The sequence below is a fragment of the Bombus affinis genome, chromosome 17 (assembly GCF_024516045.1).
Source record: "Bombus affinis isolate iyBomAffi1 chromosome 17, iyBomAffi1.2, whole genome shotgun sequence".
Classification (NCBI taxonomy): domain Eukaryota; kingdom Metazoa; phylum Arthropoda; class Insecta; order Hymenoptera; family Apidae; genus Bombus; species Bombus affinis.
This window is the reverse complement of record NC_066360.1, coordinates 5,330,386-5,348,993: the sequence shown is the minus strand read 5'-3', so window position 1 is coordinate 5,348,993 and position 18,608 is coordinate 5,330,386. Positions and strand designations below refer to the sequence as shown.

The 18,608-nt window shown below is 34.5% G+C and overlaps 1 protein-coding gene, 1 long non-coding RNA gene and 1 other non-coding gene across 3 annotated transcripts in view; 2 read left to right on the top strand and 1 right to left on the bottom strand.

The window, feature by feature from the left end:
• The window catches only part of LOC126926357 (dynein beta chain, ciliary-like), a 59,335-nt gene extending 49,126 nt beyond the window's left edge, over nucleotides 1–10,209 (bottom strand). The window contains exons 1-5 of the mRNA XM_050742697.1: nucleotides 9,420–10,209; nucleotides 7,974–8,135; nucleotides 7,605–7,751; nucleotides 6,806–6,967; nucleotides 4,307–4,543 (exon numbers count right to left, since the gene is read on the bottom strand). Coding sequence (XP_050598654.1) covers nucleotides 4,307–4,543; nucleotides 6,806–6,967; nucleotides 7,605–7,751; nucleotides 7,974–8,135; nucleotides 9,420–9,764 — 1,053 coding nt within the window. The 5' untranslated portion in view covers nucleotides 9,765–10,209. The remainder of the gene's footprint in view (nucleotides 1–4,306; nucleotides 4,544–6,805; nucleotides 6,968–7,604; nucleotides 7,752–7,973; nucleotides 8,136–9,419) is intronic.
• Nucleotides 10,210–10,382: 173 nt separating this feature from the next.
• On the top strand, nucleotides 10,383–12,994 carry LOC126926367 (uncharacterized). Its single transcript, XR_007714514.1, has 2 exons — nucleotides 10,383–12,830; nucleotides 12,868–12,994. It is a non-coding gene; the product is annotated as an uncharacterized LOC126926367 (long non-coding RNA).
• Nucleotides 12,995–15,770: 2,776 nt separating this feature from the next.
• Nucleotides 15,771–15,889, top strand: LOC126926395 (5S ribosomal RNA). The gene has a single exon (XR_007714531.1). It is a non-coding gene; the product is annotated as a 5S ribosomal RNA (ribosomal RNA).
• The last annotated feature ends 2,719 nt before the right edge of the window (nucleotides 15,890–18,608 follow it).

The window sequence follows — 18,608 nt, the reverse complement described above, 5'->3', positions numbered from 1 at the left end:
TTAGAAAATACATAACAATAGAATATTTTTATATTTATTGATTTATTATATCCTTACAAAAGGAGTTCATTGTTGTTCAGAACAACTGAACGTCATGTTGTTGCTAGAAGTATGAGTGCTCAGTAAGGACGTTTTAATGACGACTACGACGTAAAATACACTATTTCTATACTTGTACTTAAAGTGATTTTAATATAATTGATTATCACAACTTTATCACGTGTCTCTTTATTAAACAAACTAACACGTTTAATATCCATCTCGGTTCCGTTAAAAGGAATAAAGTTGACCTTTAGTCATAAATTAGGATAAGGCCAAATAGCAGCGGACTGTTTGCCATGATATTGTGACATCAATCACATATCAACTCACATCAAAGATAGGATATCAATCGCCGAGTTTCGGACTCCTTTGGACACATCACCACCTTATCATCATAGCCTACACAGAAGCTATGACACACCTTAGTCCACATCATAGATAAGACATCTACCCCCGACCTTCGGATACTTTTCCACATCATAATCTACACCGAGCCCCTCAACATCCTCAAACCAAAACATATATAAACCGAGACTTCAGCCAGCTCTAGTTCAGTCTGAATATAAGATCTATCCTTGCGTTTACCATTGTATCAATTGTGTGGAAATAAAGAGTTTGATCTTCTGTTTGCAGATCGGCAATTTGTTTTTGTAAATTGTTTAATAATTTTTACGTGACATTTGGCGATTCTGCCAGGATCCATTTGCTTCGGTAAAACGAAATTACGATTTCGGCGTACGCGCATCACTGAAGATCGAAGGATCAGCGGACCACTGCGAATCTTTGTTACTACGAAGCCCTGCAGCAACTTTCAACGTTCCACTACGGTGAAACTAGACGAGAGGACTACGGTCAGCGCAGAGCAAGCCTGCGAACAGGATTCGGAATCTAGAGCCAACCAGAGAGGAAACACCCCAGAGGATCCTCAACGGCCATAGCTACTACAGTAAGCTAGAAATCTGGATTCATTTTTACATTACCGTGCGAGAAAACCAAGTCTCTCAAGCGTTTCGAACCCGAATAGCAACGATAGTTCAAACTCGATAAGCTCGATTAGAAAAGACACCATTAATACCGCTTCTACAACCGGAGCTATGGACGATACGACTCGTACCATGTTCAACGCTATGCAAAAGCAAATCGAACTTCTTACGCGACGCATAGAAGAAATGCAACAGAAAATCAAAAGTGAAAACAAAAAACGTAAAGCGGAGATAAGACTGCTAGGAAAAATTGCCGAAATGAAGTTAGGAATTAGAAGACAGGGAACTATTAAAGAAAGGACTAGTGGGAATTGTCAGGATAGTTTAGTTCCTAATAGTTTGAACAAAAGCTTGGAGGAAAAAGACGTTACTGTAGAAAATGAGGAGATGGTTTTGAAAGAATTTTCAAAAGAATTGCAGTCTAACGTAGAAAATTCTTATGAAAAGAAAGTATCAATTGACACCGATTCACAGGATTATACTTTCATTAAAAGAGACTTAACGTTTGATGCCAATAGCTTGACAGAACACCAGAAAGAGTCTTTGAAACAAAGGAAGGAAGATATTGCACCGTTGTATAATGATTTGTCACAATCTTCGTCACAAGATACTCAAAATTTACAAGAATGGTTTGATAAAAAAAGTAAAAATTTAGGAGAAGCAGAGAAAGATCATAACAAGAAGGATAATATTTCAATAAGAAATATTTTGGACGATGATGCAAATAAAGAAAACAAAATTGAAATGAAGGAATTAGAAGCAGTTAGTAAATCAACTGCTGAAAATGATACAAAATCAACAAACAACGTTGGACAAAATATATTATTAGAAGCCGCACAAGAAGCAAATATAATGCTTACAGTATTGAAAATTTGCTTATAGAAGAAGACCAACTGATGACAGCGAAAAATGCTTGTGACAGTGCAGAACCAAAAACTTCAGTAGATCTTATGTTGAGAGATTTAGATGCTAATACACAAGAGAAGTCTTTAGAAAATAAAGATGACAAAAGTCTATCTCCATCCATGTTAGATAGTAGTAAATGTTGCTGTAAAGCCTGCTACTTCGCCAAAATTTGAAGAAATTGTTTACGACCAACCAAGACAGTCAAACACAAATAAAATTTTTCGAAGCGCTTTAAAGATGAAATTAATCGAAGACAAGTCTGAAATAATCAATAAACAAAAAGTTAAAGAAATTGACCTTAATATCCAATTTCACGGTCAAATTTTTTTATTGTATTGTGTAGTATTCGTTACGAGGAAGAAAACTCTCAAGGGAACCATCGGGCATAACTCAACCGTTCTCTTCGAAAAAAGATATCATCAACGATAAAAGTATCGTTCTTACGCGCAGTGATTACTCCACGTTTTAACATTGAGTACAACTTAGACGTTAACGAAAAGTAAAGTTCGCTATCCCGTGGACCGCGGATTCATTGTTGAACCTGGGATCATTGTCATTGGCTTCTCGAGTATCTAATTATCACGATTACTTGTCGAATTCTGTAATAATCGTATTTACATTAGTAAATATCTCCTCTATTGCATAACGACAACGTCTAATCCAAATGAAGATTCGTTTCACGCCCCTAACCTTAAACCTAACATCAACCCGACATATATAATAGGAACTATAATATATTGTAATATAATATATAATAAGGAAACATGAGTCGCATTCAATCATTCTATTGGAGAAAAATGCTCAAGTTTTATTCATTATATATAATACATCAATATATATATATATATATATATATGTAAACTCCCTAGAGTTCGTGTAGGATAGGGATTCTTTTTGTTTTACGGGTAGCACGACAGGCTGTGTTTCACGGACAGACCGATCTTCTTTTGTTTTACGGACGACCATTTTAAGAAGCACGTTTTTCTCGAACGGATGGGCAGAGAGTTACATCAGAGACAGACAAGGCTACAGAATAGTTATTTAAGATTTTAAAGACTGAAGAAGAAAGATCGGTAGCTCAGGACGTTGAAAATCGATTCTCGATTTTCAGGTAAACATTGCACTAAAGACTTGTTATTTCCCGTTTATATAATTATTGTTATTTATTCTTATAGACGTATATTAATTGTTGTTTATTTTTGTATTTTATTATTTACTTCATAATAAAAACTCGATTTTCAGACTACAGAATCGATCCCTGAATTATCCCCAGATTACGATTTTACATATATATATGTGACGAATGAAATTTGAGCATTTTTTCCAAGAGAATGATTGTGTGGCGGCACTCGCCACGGAACTTCCCAACGGCTTCGCGATACAAAGCGTTACGCCGTCAAAGCGCAACACCAACTTGCCCAATGTACCATCGATATCCTTACTCTTCTTCCGTCGAATTCTCGGAAAAATACAACGCGGCAGCCGCCGCGGTACATCTACTGAACGCATGCTAGTGGGGATATCGATGGGCAATGAAGGGAAGAATCCGTTCGATCTGGAACAAAAGGACAGTCTGTCTTGAGCCGTGAAATAAATAAGTTCTCAATGCCATTGCCAAACGCGTCAATTGAACTCTTGGTATCAATTGTTGGTTGTTAATTGTTACCAGTTATTTGTTGACTCTGTCTGTTAAATCGTTTGTTAATAATTTGTTTTTCATTAAACATCAAGAGTCGTTCCTTTAAATGCACTATCACCTACGATCCACTTCAATTGAATTGCAACTCATGGTTCTTCAAAGGTACTGCAAAGTCGCAATTCAACCAATTTATCCCTCGTGATGAGTATACAATGCAATAAAAAAGTCTGACCTTGAAATTCAAGGACAAAGAATTCTTGAACATTCTGTAGCTAAGATAGTTTAACTTTTTATGGGTTCAATATACTCAGTTATACAAAAGTTAATACCGAAAATATTTGCTTGCCTTTTTATATGTTATGTATAATTCATAATATAATTATGTATACATAAATTATACATATACATATACATAATTATAAATATACATTATACATATACATATACATATACATAATTATAAATATACATTATACATATACATATACATAAATTATACATAATTATACATAATATAATTATGTATAATTCAACTATATGGAAAGAGCATAAATATAAAATTATATTTGTGCACAAAAGAGTGCGTCGTAACGAAATTTTGTAAGGTTGATTGCCAATGCATAATAGTTATAGTTATAAGTCATTACCGCGAAGAAAAAATAATTTGCATAACAGGAATAGATCGCGATCCAAATATTGCATTGAAAGTGTTTTGTTTACAAATAAGAAAACGTACCTCAGTTCTTAAGGCGTTCACGATATTATCTACCTCATCATCGGCGAATAATTCGGAGATTTCGCCAAAAGCGAGCATATCGTTTATAAGTACCAGAAATTTTTCATCCGCGATATGAGAATCAGTCATCAAGAAAGTTATTCCGATTCCTTTCAATCCAGATTTCAGATATAAACCTGATAAATCGCTTCTTAAATCAGTCATCGAATATCCTGTTCGTAATTGTATCTGAAAAACCTAAAATGTAAAGGACTTTGATTAATTTTTATGTAAAGAGATCACTTACATGTTATGTATACGTGTTGATATTAATTGGAAACTAATTTTTAAAAAATGTGATCTATGAAAGTTCACAGTTAATTTTTATTCTCCGTCTATCTCATATTCTTCAAATAGCAGAGATTAACCCAAAATTTCACCTCAGGAGCATTAAAAAACTATTTAAACATCGTTTAGGATACCTTAGTTTCAATTAAAAAATAATAAAATTTGATCTCTCCTTTGCACTCTTGTTATGTCTGTTATATAACAATTCCTTACTTAATGTTATTCCAGTACTATCAAATTCTAATTTTCACTTTACCTGAGATTTTATGGAGCATGACATAAACTATGTAGGTATAATTTCTTCAGTTACTTTTTATCGTAGTAATGAAATTTTCTAATATGATCCTATTTTTATTAGGAATTCAAAGAATGTATTGTATACATGTAGTTCTTTGATGAAAACTATGAAAACAAGACAATAGTCAGACAGAAAAAGGGCGATATTATTGCTCGTAAATCAACTGATTTAACAATTAATATTCAATATATATACAGTTTATATATTCCAATCTAAACTTAACTTATTGATGAGAGATGATATAAACAAAAAAATATGAATGGATTTAGGCTACAGTAACTACTAGGTAGCCAACAATTCTAGCGTGAAATAATTTTCAATGGATCTATTGCTACAGAAAATATTGCATTATCTCTTATCTGCCTGTTCGTCATATACTAATAATTATTAGAGGCAGAAGATATATATGAGGGTGAGACAAAAATTATCCGCACTGTCGCTGTAGAATTTATTTTAGGCAATTTTCAGAAATGACATACCTCATTTTTCTACATAATCGCCTAGCTTTTCAATACACTTTGCCCATCTGTTAAAGAACTCTCGCATTCCCTTATTAAAAAATGTTTTCGACTGAGCTGCGAGCCACGAATGCAGCGCCGCATTCGCCTCTTCGTCAGTTGTTTCGGTATCATCTCGTATAAACTTTTCGAAACCTAACTATGCCGCGGAGTACAGACTCAAATGCTCAAACAGAGCCATGACTGATTCGCAAATGATTTGTCGTATCACTCAATGCCACCCGTCTATTTGACAGAATCAGTTTACGTGCACTTTTGATGTTTTCATCAGTCGTGGATGCAGACGACCTTCCGGTCCCTTCTTCATGACTGACACCTGTGCTACGTTCTTTGAACTTCTATATCCATTCAAACACAGTTGCTCGTGACAAAACGCTTTCGAAATACTGTGCACAAAGTGTTCGATAAATATCCGCACCAGACACGCTTTCCAATCACAAAATACGAATCATTTCATACTGCTCTTTTTTCGTGCAAATCACAAGTGGGGCATCCACAAATGAATTGACGTAACACGTTCAAAACCTGAACAGCGTTGACTTAAAAGATAGTGATGTTATACGAAAAGTGCAGATAGGACAGTACAGCCAACAGAAGTTCTAAATATAACTGGAATATAACCGGAGTGCGGATAAGTTTTGACTCGCTTTCCCCACACACACGTAATTATTATTTTTTAATTTTAAATGTAACATGGAATATTGAATAACATGATAATAACTATGCACGGTCTTAGTTTTTGAGTTATATACAAACGTATATTTGATAATATATATAAATAATAATAAGTAGTAGTAATCTAATTTACGATACACTTACAAAATCGCATGAAATAAGAATTAAGTCATACTAGCGTTACCAGCAGCCCTATGGCAGCCGAATATTAATCTAATCTAACCTATAACTCATTGATTTATATTTTTCTACTTATATCGAAGATAATTAGCATCAATAAGTCAAGTTTAGGTCGGGATATGTAAAACTATGACCACCCATGTGCCAGAATGAAATGTAACGAAAACTAGATCTAATTGAAATTTTTTGTAAATATCTCGGAAACGAACATCGAGCGGCGATTTTGTGTATAGAAAAACGTTGTTTAGAATTTTGATCTTGATAATATATCTTTAGCTCGTTGAAATTTTCTAGACGTATAATTACCTTTATTGTTCTATTACTTTGTTAATTGTTCACTTTTTACATTTCTTTCATAATGGTAAATGTTTCACTTTTCGTGTCTGAAAAGGTGGTGATTTTTATAGAAAATTCGCACAGGTACTCAACTTTTCTTAAAGATAAGGATTAGTTAGAATTGCATGGTGTTGGGAATTTTACAAATAATTATTGCAGAAGTACCTCTAAGCCCGCGATGAAAGACGCAAGGCTAGAAAGAGATTGCTTTCCGCTTCCTCCAACACCAACAAGCAATGCGTTTCCTCTTGGTGACTCCAGAATGCGATTTATTTGACAAACCTGGTACATAGCATCTTCGAATAAAACCAGATTCATTGCCGCTACCTACTCCAAGGTAAAAAAATATATATTCGATTAGAAAAAAGAAATAGTAACATATATAAAAAATTCGAATATTCCAATTAGAATAAATATAGGTTTTACTTGTTTTATCAATTAATATTAATTCAAAAAATATATAAAAACACCTTACTCATGAATTAGAAATTAATGTACATTAAATTTTAATAGTACTGCTATATACAATATAAAATAAGTTCTTATGTTATCTGTTTTTACAATCGATGAGTGCAAGCAAAAATAGTTGTGTGAAAAGCAATATTTCATGTACCAAAATATTGTATATAAATATTGTCTATGTATAGCGTGTAATCTATATTTCAATATTAGCAAGTATGTTGTAAGTTTTATATTATCGATAAGAAAAGATCTAAATTTAACCTATCTTGTAGCAAACAGAATAATAAACTGTCTTTCACATCTGAATGTGACATTATTTTGTTTATCACATTCTATACCGAAGGAACGTTGATTTTGAGCTATAGTCAAAATAGTTTATTTTTAGAATGACTATGATTTGTTTTATTGTAACATTTGGAGAAACTATTATTTATTAATATTATTTATATTTTTTTATATGATATATTATATAATTTATATTTGGAATATAAACTGTTATTACCAGTTCGTTATAATTAACCAGAGCTTCATCTAGTAACTTCGTCAATTGTTGCCAATCTTTTATTGGCATGTATTTTGGTTCACCGATTCCTTCCGCAAAATGACAATATATTATTGGTCCAGCAAATACAATATTTTCGTCCATTTCCTATGATAATAAATGATATTATTAAATTTATCATTATCAAAAATTAAATTAAGAATATACGTAACAAAGACCTATTTACTTCTCTTTTATTTATTTATTTATAATAATTATATAATATTAATAATTATATAATTATATAATAAATAAATTATATAATTATATAATATATAAAAATTATATATTTATAATAAATATAAATACTACTGACTTTTTTAAACTTACAGAAATATTTTTGCGAAGCGACTCCTTCAGCAATTGCTGAAAGGCTTTTTCATCTTCAGCATTGATTAATTTATCCGAATACACTCTTGTTGCTTCGTGAACGTACAATCGGATCAAATGATTTCCAGTCGGAACAGTCTCACCGTGTGCAAACAGTATGCCCTTAAAGAAGGAGTAAATCTTTTTTATATCAAATATTTATTATTAAATATAATATTAAATATTTTTTAAGAGAGTTAATTATAACGTCACGCGATTTTTATCTCAATAAGTTGAATTTCATGGTAACTACTTCAGTTACTAACTGCGTTCGACATATATACACGTCAATCGAAAACTTTATTTCGGTGCGGTTGACGTGTATACTCGTCGTGTAAAATAAAGAATTACCATTTGATTTAAAAACTCAAAATTTATATAATACTTTACTGTGTATATCGGCTATTCTCCGAATTCTTTTGTGTATTTTATTTTATTATCTTTTGGCAATTTTTCAGTTTTTAATAAAAATAACCTTTTCAACGATCAGTGAATTGTTAATTTTGTAGTCCAACGCAATTTCCCCGTGAAGATATTTAGTAAATGTGGAATAACAAATATACATAAAGAATATTTCCGGGCACGCGAAAATTCACAGACATTAAGAGATAGTTCGTGCAGGATAGTGCACCACCACATTCTACCAACGCCGTATAAGAGCGTTTGACCAGCTGTTTTGGAAACAGGTAGTCGGTCGAGGAGGATATGTGCTTTAACCTGTTCAGCCCTAAGATTTAAATTCTCTCTACTTTTAGTACTGGGGATACACGAAGACACAATACAGTAAAATTTTAAGAGAACAGTCAGGCTCTGTTTACAAGAGAACAAAGGACGTATCGAACATCGTAAGTTGTAAGTTGTGTTTTTTGTGGACACTCGCAGCCGAGATAATCGCGGTGCGCGTGTGGTTTTGTTATGGACGATCCCTACGACTTGTACGAGATAAGCTGCCGAAATACGTATCGTTCGGATTGAGGATCACCAGATCAGAAAGATCTATCTATATTAGATTTCGAAATTATGTTGGATAAACTAAATAAGATAAAATAGCATAATGACCGATTCGGTGGAGATATTAATGGTGCATAAATATAAACGTAACAAAATCCACTCTTTTTTTTTTATACGTGGAGAAATCCTCATAGCCATCGCGCTTCGCATCTACCCACCCATTTTACAACGTAGTCAAGTGTACGCTTGTTCGAAGAGTCTTTAATTTTGATTTACTCAGTGATAAAGCTTCCTATGGAAAAATATTACTGTACTAACGTCACCAGTTTGGAAACACTTTACACAAAAAAGCATATTAATTTTAAAAGGTAAACTGCAGCAAAGAGCGATAAATTTCTATGGCTTTAATTAAGCTTTTGTTATTTTAATTACTTGCTTTGTTAAAATAAGTCTTACTTGAAAGATGTTTGAGAGATCACGTAGATTAAATACGTAATGAAATTTGACTGCCGTTGGTAGGAATGTTGTTGAAATTTTGTGGTGACAGTACAATGCCGCATTTAATAATGATTCTGCAATTTTTGTCAGCGCTAAGTTAAATTTGTTGATAGGATTCATCAGGTGTTGGTCTAGCATTTGGCTGTAGATCAATACTAGATTGTCTTCGGTTGGAAAACTGCAATAAAAGATTTTCAGTTGATAGAAAAAGATGTTTGTAATAATAACGTACATATAAGTTATATTTCCAGAAATCTTATATACATATTCTATATCATATACAGGGTGATGCACGTAAATCATGACAACTGAATATTTTCTTTTTTTATTATTATTATTTAATTTGTACTTTACAATTTGTCCAGGTGAACATTTGTTAAATTTTTCTAGTTTTATTGCTATGTAACACGTGGATGGCTACCTCCAGCAGGATACCACCTTCCAGTTTGTTTATTTTATTTCTTTAGCGAGGTCAGTGGGATGTTTTCTTTTCAGTCGCCTTTTTTATATGAGTTTCGCTCGTGTCAGCAGTCAACTTATTTGAACGTGTTGCCGTTATTTTCTTGTTTTTTTTTACGTACCTGCCGATTTCTTTTTAGACCGTTGGTATTTTTAGGTCTTTGCGTGTATCCTCGTTTCTGATATACCATGACTATCTTGGGTAAGCGTTTGAGCAAAATGTTCGAGATGTCGTCGATACCGGATGATTTTTAATTGTTTAATTTAGAGAAAATGATTTTTAGTCGGTTATTATTTGTAAAGTAGTTTATTTCTGTGTCTGATTGTTTGGGTTTGTCCGATGTGTTTTCATTAGAGAATATGAAGGTTGTCTTATTTATCGATATGTCTCGCTCTATTTATTTTTCAGTTTGTTTGTTTCGGCAATGATAATTCTGTTTAATTGTTCTCGACCCATGTGTTCGCGCGCGCGTGTGTGTGTGTGTGTGTTTTGGAAAAGTGAGTGCCGATAACATGTAGTTTTTCCGTTGTTTTACAAGTCATGAAATAACTAGACTTCATGCTTTTATTGGTGTTCTGTATCGCTATACCAGCATCTTGGAGGAGGGGAGCTTTCTCTGGAGGCAGTTTAAAAGAAGAAATAGAGTTTGGTTCTTTTAACCTAAAAATTTGATTTGTCTGTGGGAACATGCTAGTTGAATTTTTTTAGACATACTTTTTTTATTTTGTTTGCCCATCTTCTGTTTTATCATAAAAATAGTTGTATTTTAGATTGTTTACTTTGGATAGGATGTAGCTTTTGTCTCGTTGTAGCTTGCTTTCGCAGTCAAGGCGTTATTTTGGAAAGGTACTGCAATAGCTAAAACGATTCCCTTCAACATTCGTAACAGTATTTCTAATTTCCTATGATATGAGTTTCTTGTAAGGGTAATTGACGGATTTTAACGGTCCGAACGGTCGAGCGCCACCCTAACTCAATAACATCGAAGCCACCCAATTATCGTCCACGCTCTTTTCGCGAAGGATCCCCCGCACTTGGAACGCCTTAACGCAGTAAACGCCATCTTGCGGGCGAATATGCCGTTTGACGATTATCTTGAAAACCAATCAGCGTTCGAATTTGGGGCCCACCGTTTTGATCCTTGTTGGGGTCTAATACGTGTTGGGCTCGCTCGAGTCTAACAACGGTATCGGTAGTCTCGTTGGAGTAGTTCAATCGTGAACATGTAACAGGGAGTCAGTTTCCGTGTCTTCGAATCGCTAAACGTGGACTAAACAATCGTTTTGTCAGTCGTAACGATCAGTGGACAGTCCTGTGCAAAATCTTCAGTTGTGAACAGTATCTCCAAGCATATGTGAAGGTAAGTATCATTTTAGAGATCGAACGATTAAACGTCTCATGCGGGTCTTTCAAATGCGACCGACATCGAGACATGTTTGCGAACGAGTGTATCGTTAATCATACGTGTTTATAAAAATATAGATGTATTTCATAAGAATAACGAATATGACGAGCGCTTTTGTGCCGCTTGTTTCTTTTCGGAATCGATTAAGAAGCTATCGTGTCGTTCGGGACTTTTCGACCCTGGATTTTCAAAATCCCCGGGGCTCAAACGGTTAAATTATGTCAATATTGTCATAAATAATTATTTTTCTATTTACTCTATATGATTTTCGAGACATTAAAAGATTATTATTACTCGACTATTTCAATATTGATTACGATACATTTTTAATTACGGTTAAACTTGTCGCTACTGGTGTGAGAGACTGTAAAATTGATTCGAAACAGTATTTTACAGAGACTAATGAAACCAACGAGTTAGATATTTATATAATTAAAAGTTATTTCTATTTCTGAATTTTCTTTGCGAATATGTTAACTGTGCTTGAGCAGCGCTGCATAAAATATATAAGAAACATATTTTAAATACTATTTTAAGTAGTTGTTGGTCTACAGTACGAATAAAATATTTTATGTATTAAAGAAATATGTAGTAAAGAAGAAACTATCTTTATTTTCACAATGTGATACATAAAATAAAGTATCTTATCATTGTATTGTGGATAGCGTTTAAAATGTTTCTTAACAAGGAAAATTGATTAAGTAGGAGGTTAATACAAGAATGCAAGAATCCAACATATTTACAAATTAAATTCATATTCTTTTTTGTTGAGGTTATTCAGTATATAAAGAGAGAAAAACGCGCGAATAAAGTGTAAGATACAAAATATATATATTTGATTTAATAGTGAAATACAGGAATACAATTTGAGCCCCGAAGCCAACGTCGCCTATCTTTTGTCTATATGCTGTCGATGGCTTCGGCGCTTGAGAAAGCTAAAAAGATCAGATGTGGAGTTTTCCTAGAAGTGGTGACCACTTCAACATTTTTAACCCTGCTGCAGTCTCCGTGTCTCTTTGTTCTTACTGCTCTCCTTTTTTTCTCTAAGAACTTCTGTTTTCTTTAAACATTTAGAGCAAAATGTTATCCGATTGTTGAAACCGATATATTTGAGGAAAAGACGTGCGATTATAGAAAATTTAGGGAACGCACTAATACAAAATTATATTATAAGATGGTAATATGACCCGCGTAGGAAAGCTGCAAAAGAAATAGCAGAGAGTGTTATGAATACATCGGAACATTTCAAAGAGAAAATAAGAGTTCGTAAAAATTTTACTAATGCCAAAATTTTGTTTGCTAGAATAGAATGTACTGGTTCTTTGCAATGAAAGTGTAGAGGACTGGTAAATAGGATATTTGACCGTGAGATTTACTAGATGTTATTGCTTGTTGTCGTAACCGTCGAATATATTTAAAAATGATAAATACATATACAGATTATATTCGCTGAGTCGCTCGTACACAGTATAAATCGCAAAGTAAAATTGCTAATTAATACTCAGTAAATGCTCGCTAGATAATCGTCGATAACTCGGTAGATAACTTGTGATAACACTTAGATAGCTCGTCGATACAGAAAGATACTCGTAGATGCTGATAGATACTAAACTCTTTTCTATTTGGGTTTCTATTGGGTTTCTTATTGGCTGAGTGGGAGTCGGAAAATTCGAATTCAAATTCGTCTTCGTCGACCGTTACACGTAGCGCCGACGCTGTTTTTGGCCGGACTATTTTTATTCTTACATTAAATGTGTCCTAACGATCTTGATATTCTGAGGCAAAATAATAACATGATTTGATTTGTTCTCTACTCATGTGCCCTTACGAAAGTCATTATGAAGGATATGATAAGTAACAAGTATTATTCAAAGTTATGATCATTTAGATTACTCGTTTGTGACCAAACACGCAAAACATTTCTTTTTTTTTTTATTTAATTTGTACTTTACAATTTGTCCATCTGGACAGTTGTTAAATTTTTCTAACTGTATTTGCAGATGGCTATTCTTAGAAGGATACCATTTTCAAGTTTGACTACTTTATTTCTTTAGTGAGGTCAGTGGGGTGTTTTCTTTGTAGTCTTCTTACTATTTGAGATGTATGTGCGAAGAGGACGTAGGTCGTGAGGATTAATGACCAAATTACTCGTTGTTGTAGCCGTCGAATATATTTAAAACAATAAATTAATAAGCCGTAGACGTTAGTCGTTAGTACGAAGTATAAATCGTAAAATAGAATCGCGGAATAAATACTTGCAAATGCTCGTCGCGTAATAAGATACTCGGAGATACTCTAGATGCTGTTAGATACTCGATATGTACTGTCGCTCGCGATCGCGTCCGTTTATTTATACTGGTCGGAAAAGAGTCAGATAATTCAAATTCGTCTTCGTTCGACGGTTGCATGTAGCGGCGACATTGTTTTGCCCGGAGTTTATTTGTCGTTATGTTTCATGCGTCAAGGTTAAGTCACTGTCCTGAGGCAAAACAATAGCACGAGTCGCTCTCGACTAGCGACGTCCTTTGATTCCTGTACCGCTACACTATGAGACTTTTACACGCTTCAGCAGCTAGTTGGTTTGGACGTGTTGCCATTTTTTCCTTGTATATTTTTAAATACCTGCCCATTTCTTCTTTGAACGTTGGTATTTTTAGGTATTTGCATGTATCCTGATTTCTGATATATCATGGGGCGTTGAGTGCTGTTCTGAGTATCTCTGGAAAGCAATTGTGGTTTATTTACCTGATTCATTGCTGCTGTCCCCCATAATGGTATTCCGTACGTGCAAATTGGTTTTATTATCGTTTTGTAAATTTTTAGTTTATTTCCCATGCTGACTTTAGAGTTTCGGCTAGTTAGCCAGTACATCTGTCTTCTTTTTATCCGTATTTCGTCTATATTTGATATAGTATGTTGCTTTCACGTGAGTTATGAATCTAAGTGGAGTCTTAGTATTTAATTTTGTTTGTATTATGTGCATGCCATTCAATTGGGTATTAGGCGGTTTCCGTTTAAATCGTCTGGGGTTTGCTTTTATCTTGCAGTCATTTTTCTATTTTTCTGATACGCTCTGGTAATAATATGACTGATGTTTCCGGATTAGAGTGCTTGTGTTACGTCGAAGGTGTCACGATCGGCTCAGTTCAAAACCGGAGATAAAGATGTGGCGGCACTCGGCAACGATATATATCGCCGAAGCGAAGTGCCTAATGAACCATCAATATCCTAATGTTTATTCCGCCTATTGTTCGAGAACAAGGCGTGCGTGCCTATAATCGCGGACGCCTAACAAACTGGCGGACAGTGGGGATATTGAGGGGTGACAAAAGAGTCTCTTTTTGTAAGAGTTCCTTTTTTTTATTTTTCATCATGAATTTCTTTTTTCCTTTTTTTGTTATTTTACGCGACAAAGGCACGGGGAGCAGTGAAACTAATAAATCACTGAACGTTTCCTTGCGTCGTTCGAATGATTTCGCTTAGGTTTAAACGTTTCACGAGCAAAGTAAAAAAAATTCAGGCTTTAGATATGGTGGTAGAGTTTATTATGTGAATTCAACAGAGTGAAGGTTAAGAATGTTTGGAAAGAGTGTGATATAACTACTCTTGACTCTTCGGTGGTTAACTGAGGATCAACGGCTGCGGTTCCGAAATATATTCATGGCCGTCAGCTCTGAGGTGATTTTGGCGTAGGACGTGTACGGTTCCAAAGAAATACTCGTTGGTATTTAACAATATATTTATTAGCAATTCTCGCTTTCGACTCTTTACTCCCGATTCCAACTGACGATTCTCTCTTCTCAGTTACAACTCAACTGTTTTGTTGATCCGATTCGTTTCTTTTTGTCATCCGTCAATATCCCTAGTACGCACGCGTTCGTTACGCGTCCACCACCGTTGCCACCTACTCCCTCTTCCAAATATTCGGTGGAAGGACCGCATTGATATCAATGGCTCATTAGGCCTGTAGAGGATAGGTTGGCGTGGAGTACTACATAGTAACGAAGCAGATATTACTTGCAACCGATCGTCACGTATATTTAAAATTAATAAATAAATACGCTTCGTACAGAGTCCTTGAGATGCTCGTCAATATCAATAATTGGCAACTAATCGCCTTGATCACTTATAATCGTCAATGTCGCTCGCTATTGCGTCCGTGTATTTATATTATTTGGGGGAGAGCCGGAACATTTGAATTCGCCGTTGTTCGACGGTTGCGCGTAGCGGCGAATTTGTTTTCCCCGGAGTTTATTTGTTTTTACATAACACATAATTTAACAGTCTTGTCAAATCGAGGCAAAACCACAACCTGATTCAAAATGTCCGTTGACTCATGTGCCGCTACATATCTGAATGCACCATTTTTCCTCATACATACATGTATGTTTTCTTAATTATTTTGTCTATTGGATATCATGAAATAACAAAACAGACTACTTCAGCTAACGCCCATACCGCGTTGAAAATACTCGTTCTCGTCCGATCACGAAAGTCAAGCAGCGCTGGGCACGGGTAGTACTTAGATGGGTGACCGCTTGGGAACTCCGTGTGGTGTTGGCTTTTTTTTACTTTACCAGCGCGTTTTCTTTTTTGTTGTCGTTGTTATTATCAGTTATTGTTTATTTGGGATTGTTTCCAGTCGATTGCTATCTCTTTTTCTGCTTTTATAAAGTGCAGTATATAATAAAATACAGCAATTTAGTGGTCTTAAAATTAATTAAAAAGTTACGCTATCAGTTATGAATAAATTGTGTTATAATCGAACGATACCACACTATAAACAAATATTAAAATGGATTATGAATTTTTAACTTCGCGTTCACTAGGCGTAAGAATTGTTCGTGAGTTTGCCAGTTTATACAGTGATATTCAATAACGAAAAGTGATAAATAATGCTCACTATAAAAACAATCAAGAAAATAAGAGAAGGGAAGAAGATAGAATGAAAGAAGCAACCAAAAAGAAAATACTGCAAAAATGGATATTTCAATTAGAATGAACTTTCGACCGTTTGCGTGGAGACGCGATTTCGAAGAAGCGCGCCAACGGGAGTCGTAAATTTCCGTTACGATTTAACTAATCCACGCCACGAATCGTTCGATCCTTTATTTCGATTCAGATAATAAGGATAGTTGAATGAATATAACGCTGATATTAACAGGTTAATATATATTTTCAACGATCCAACAACTTCAATGAGATGCAAGGTTACGTATATGGAATGACAAACTACGAATGAGTACGACCCTGAGACTCGTTTCGTGTTGGCGACTGTGATGATGTATCTTCTGTCGATTGATTGTCTTCGACTTGGCGATTCTGCTGATTTGTCTTCCGACTCTTGCTGTTCCTTGAACTGTGTTTTAACTCGAGCTGGTGTTAACTGTTACTGGTGAGACTTGATTGTTACTTGAATGGTACTGTTTGTGACAAGTCTAGTGATCCAGTATAGAGATGAAGTCGTGAGCACAAGTATAAAGATGAAGTCTACGGCACAAGTTGACTGTTCCGTAGTCGTGAGAACAAGTATAGAGGTGAAGTGACTGCTCTGTAGTTGTGAGAACAAGTACAGTTCGTTCTTGTATGATTACGGAGGATAACTCGGAGTGGGTGTCTTTTTGCATGAAGAAAGTGGATTCGTTGCTCACACTTTTCGTTAAGAAAGTTTACAAAAAACTTTGCGAAAATGTCAATAAATGCAACGAATCAAATATGAACGCGTTGCTCAAATGAGCCGCAAATTCATCCCGTGGTTAAAGTTCTCAGACATCCTGAGACAAGGAATAAGCCGAAGCCATGTCTCCGAAAACCAATCACATCAAACAAATTTATTACCGCGCGTAATTCAAAATCCAAACCCAATTAAAACCATACCCCAACTGAACGTAATAAACTTATCGAAGACTTAAAAAAAAAAAGCGTATTCAAAGCCCTAAATGAACAACAAACACAATTAAACTAACTAAAACAATCATTAAAAACGCACGAAGGAAGGATTGACTGTTGTCCAAAAGGAGGCTCCTACCTATTATGCCTTGGAGACACACAATTACAATTCCTTAATTTATGGGCAAATAACACGCTCAAAACCATAGACTACGATTGCGACTATAACGCAGATAAACAAAAATACATCTGACTTTCTAACCCTAGAAACACGGAGTGACGGTCCCAGGTACAAGTGCAAAGATAACACACTAGGAAAAATTACAAAATCAGCTCGAAAAGAACTGCGTCCTAAATATCCGCAACAATGTCAACCTAACAAAGAGGCAAATCGACTCATTTATAGACGAACTAGAAAAACACGTACAAACCGTCCTTCAAGAATTCGTATTAAAAATAAATCAAAAGTCGGCTTTCGAGCCCTATATTCATAATAAAAGAAAATTACGAGACAAAAGCTCCATGCCATCCAACATAAACAATCTAAAATAAAACTATTCCTGCGATAAAAGCGAAGATTTAGTATTATTAAAGTACCTTTTGCACAAAACACAGTTGTGTCTAAAACAAGAATTCGCAAACTCTATAAATCAACACTGGGCATACAAAATAAAAAATATCTCTAAAAAGGACTCTGCTAGCATGTCCCACAGAGAAATCAAATTTTTACATCAAAAAAGCCAAACTCTATCCCATCTCTCAAACTGCCATTATACGAGAACGATTCCATACAGCGCGGTATGAGCTTTAGCTAAAATAATTTGGTTCTCTTATTTGTCTTTGATGTTCAAAAAAAGAATATTTGAAATATATAAATGTGTGCAAGAGTGAGTGATATATGGTATTAGTCGCGTAATACTAAAACATTTCTATTTCTCTATGTTTACATTATAGATTATTAAAAATAGATTATTAAGGAAAGTAAGAAAGATTGGAAGAATAAAAAGGTCAGCACCACGCGGAGCTCCCAAGTGGTCACCCATTTAAATACGTTCTTCATCTTAACTTTCGTTATCGGACAAGAAGTGCTTTTTTAATTTTTAATTATAACATTTATTGCCCAAGAAAATACTGATTACATATGTTACATACTCAATAAACAAAGAATTTCAGGTGAGAAGTGGCTCTGGCAAAAGTATCATTAAACGTTACGGCATGACGTAGTTATAAAATATTTGGTATAGGATTTACGTGTTTTTTACATTACAGTAATTGATTGTATTAAAGCTGCTCATAAGCGGTACTTGTATACAATACTGGCCTTTTCTCTTCTTTTGCTCTGAAGGTTTGGTGATAAAACTGAACAAATCGGTAGTTTATTTTTGGTTTTTGT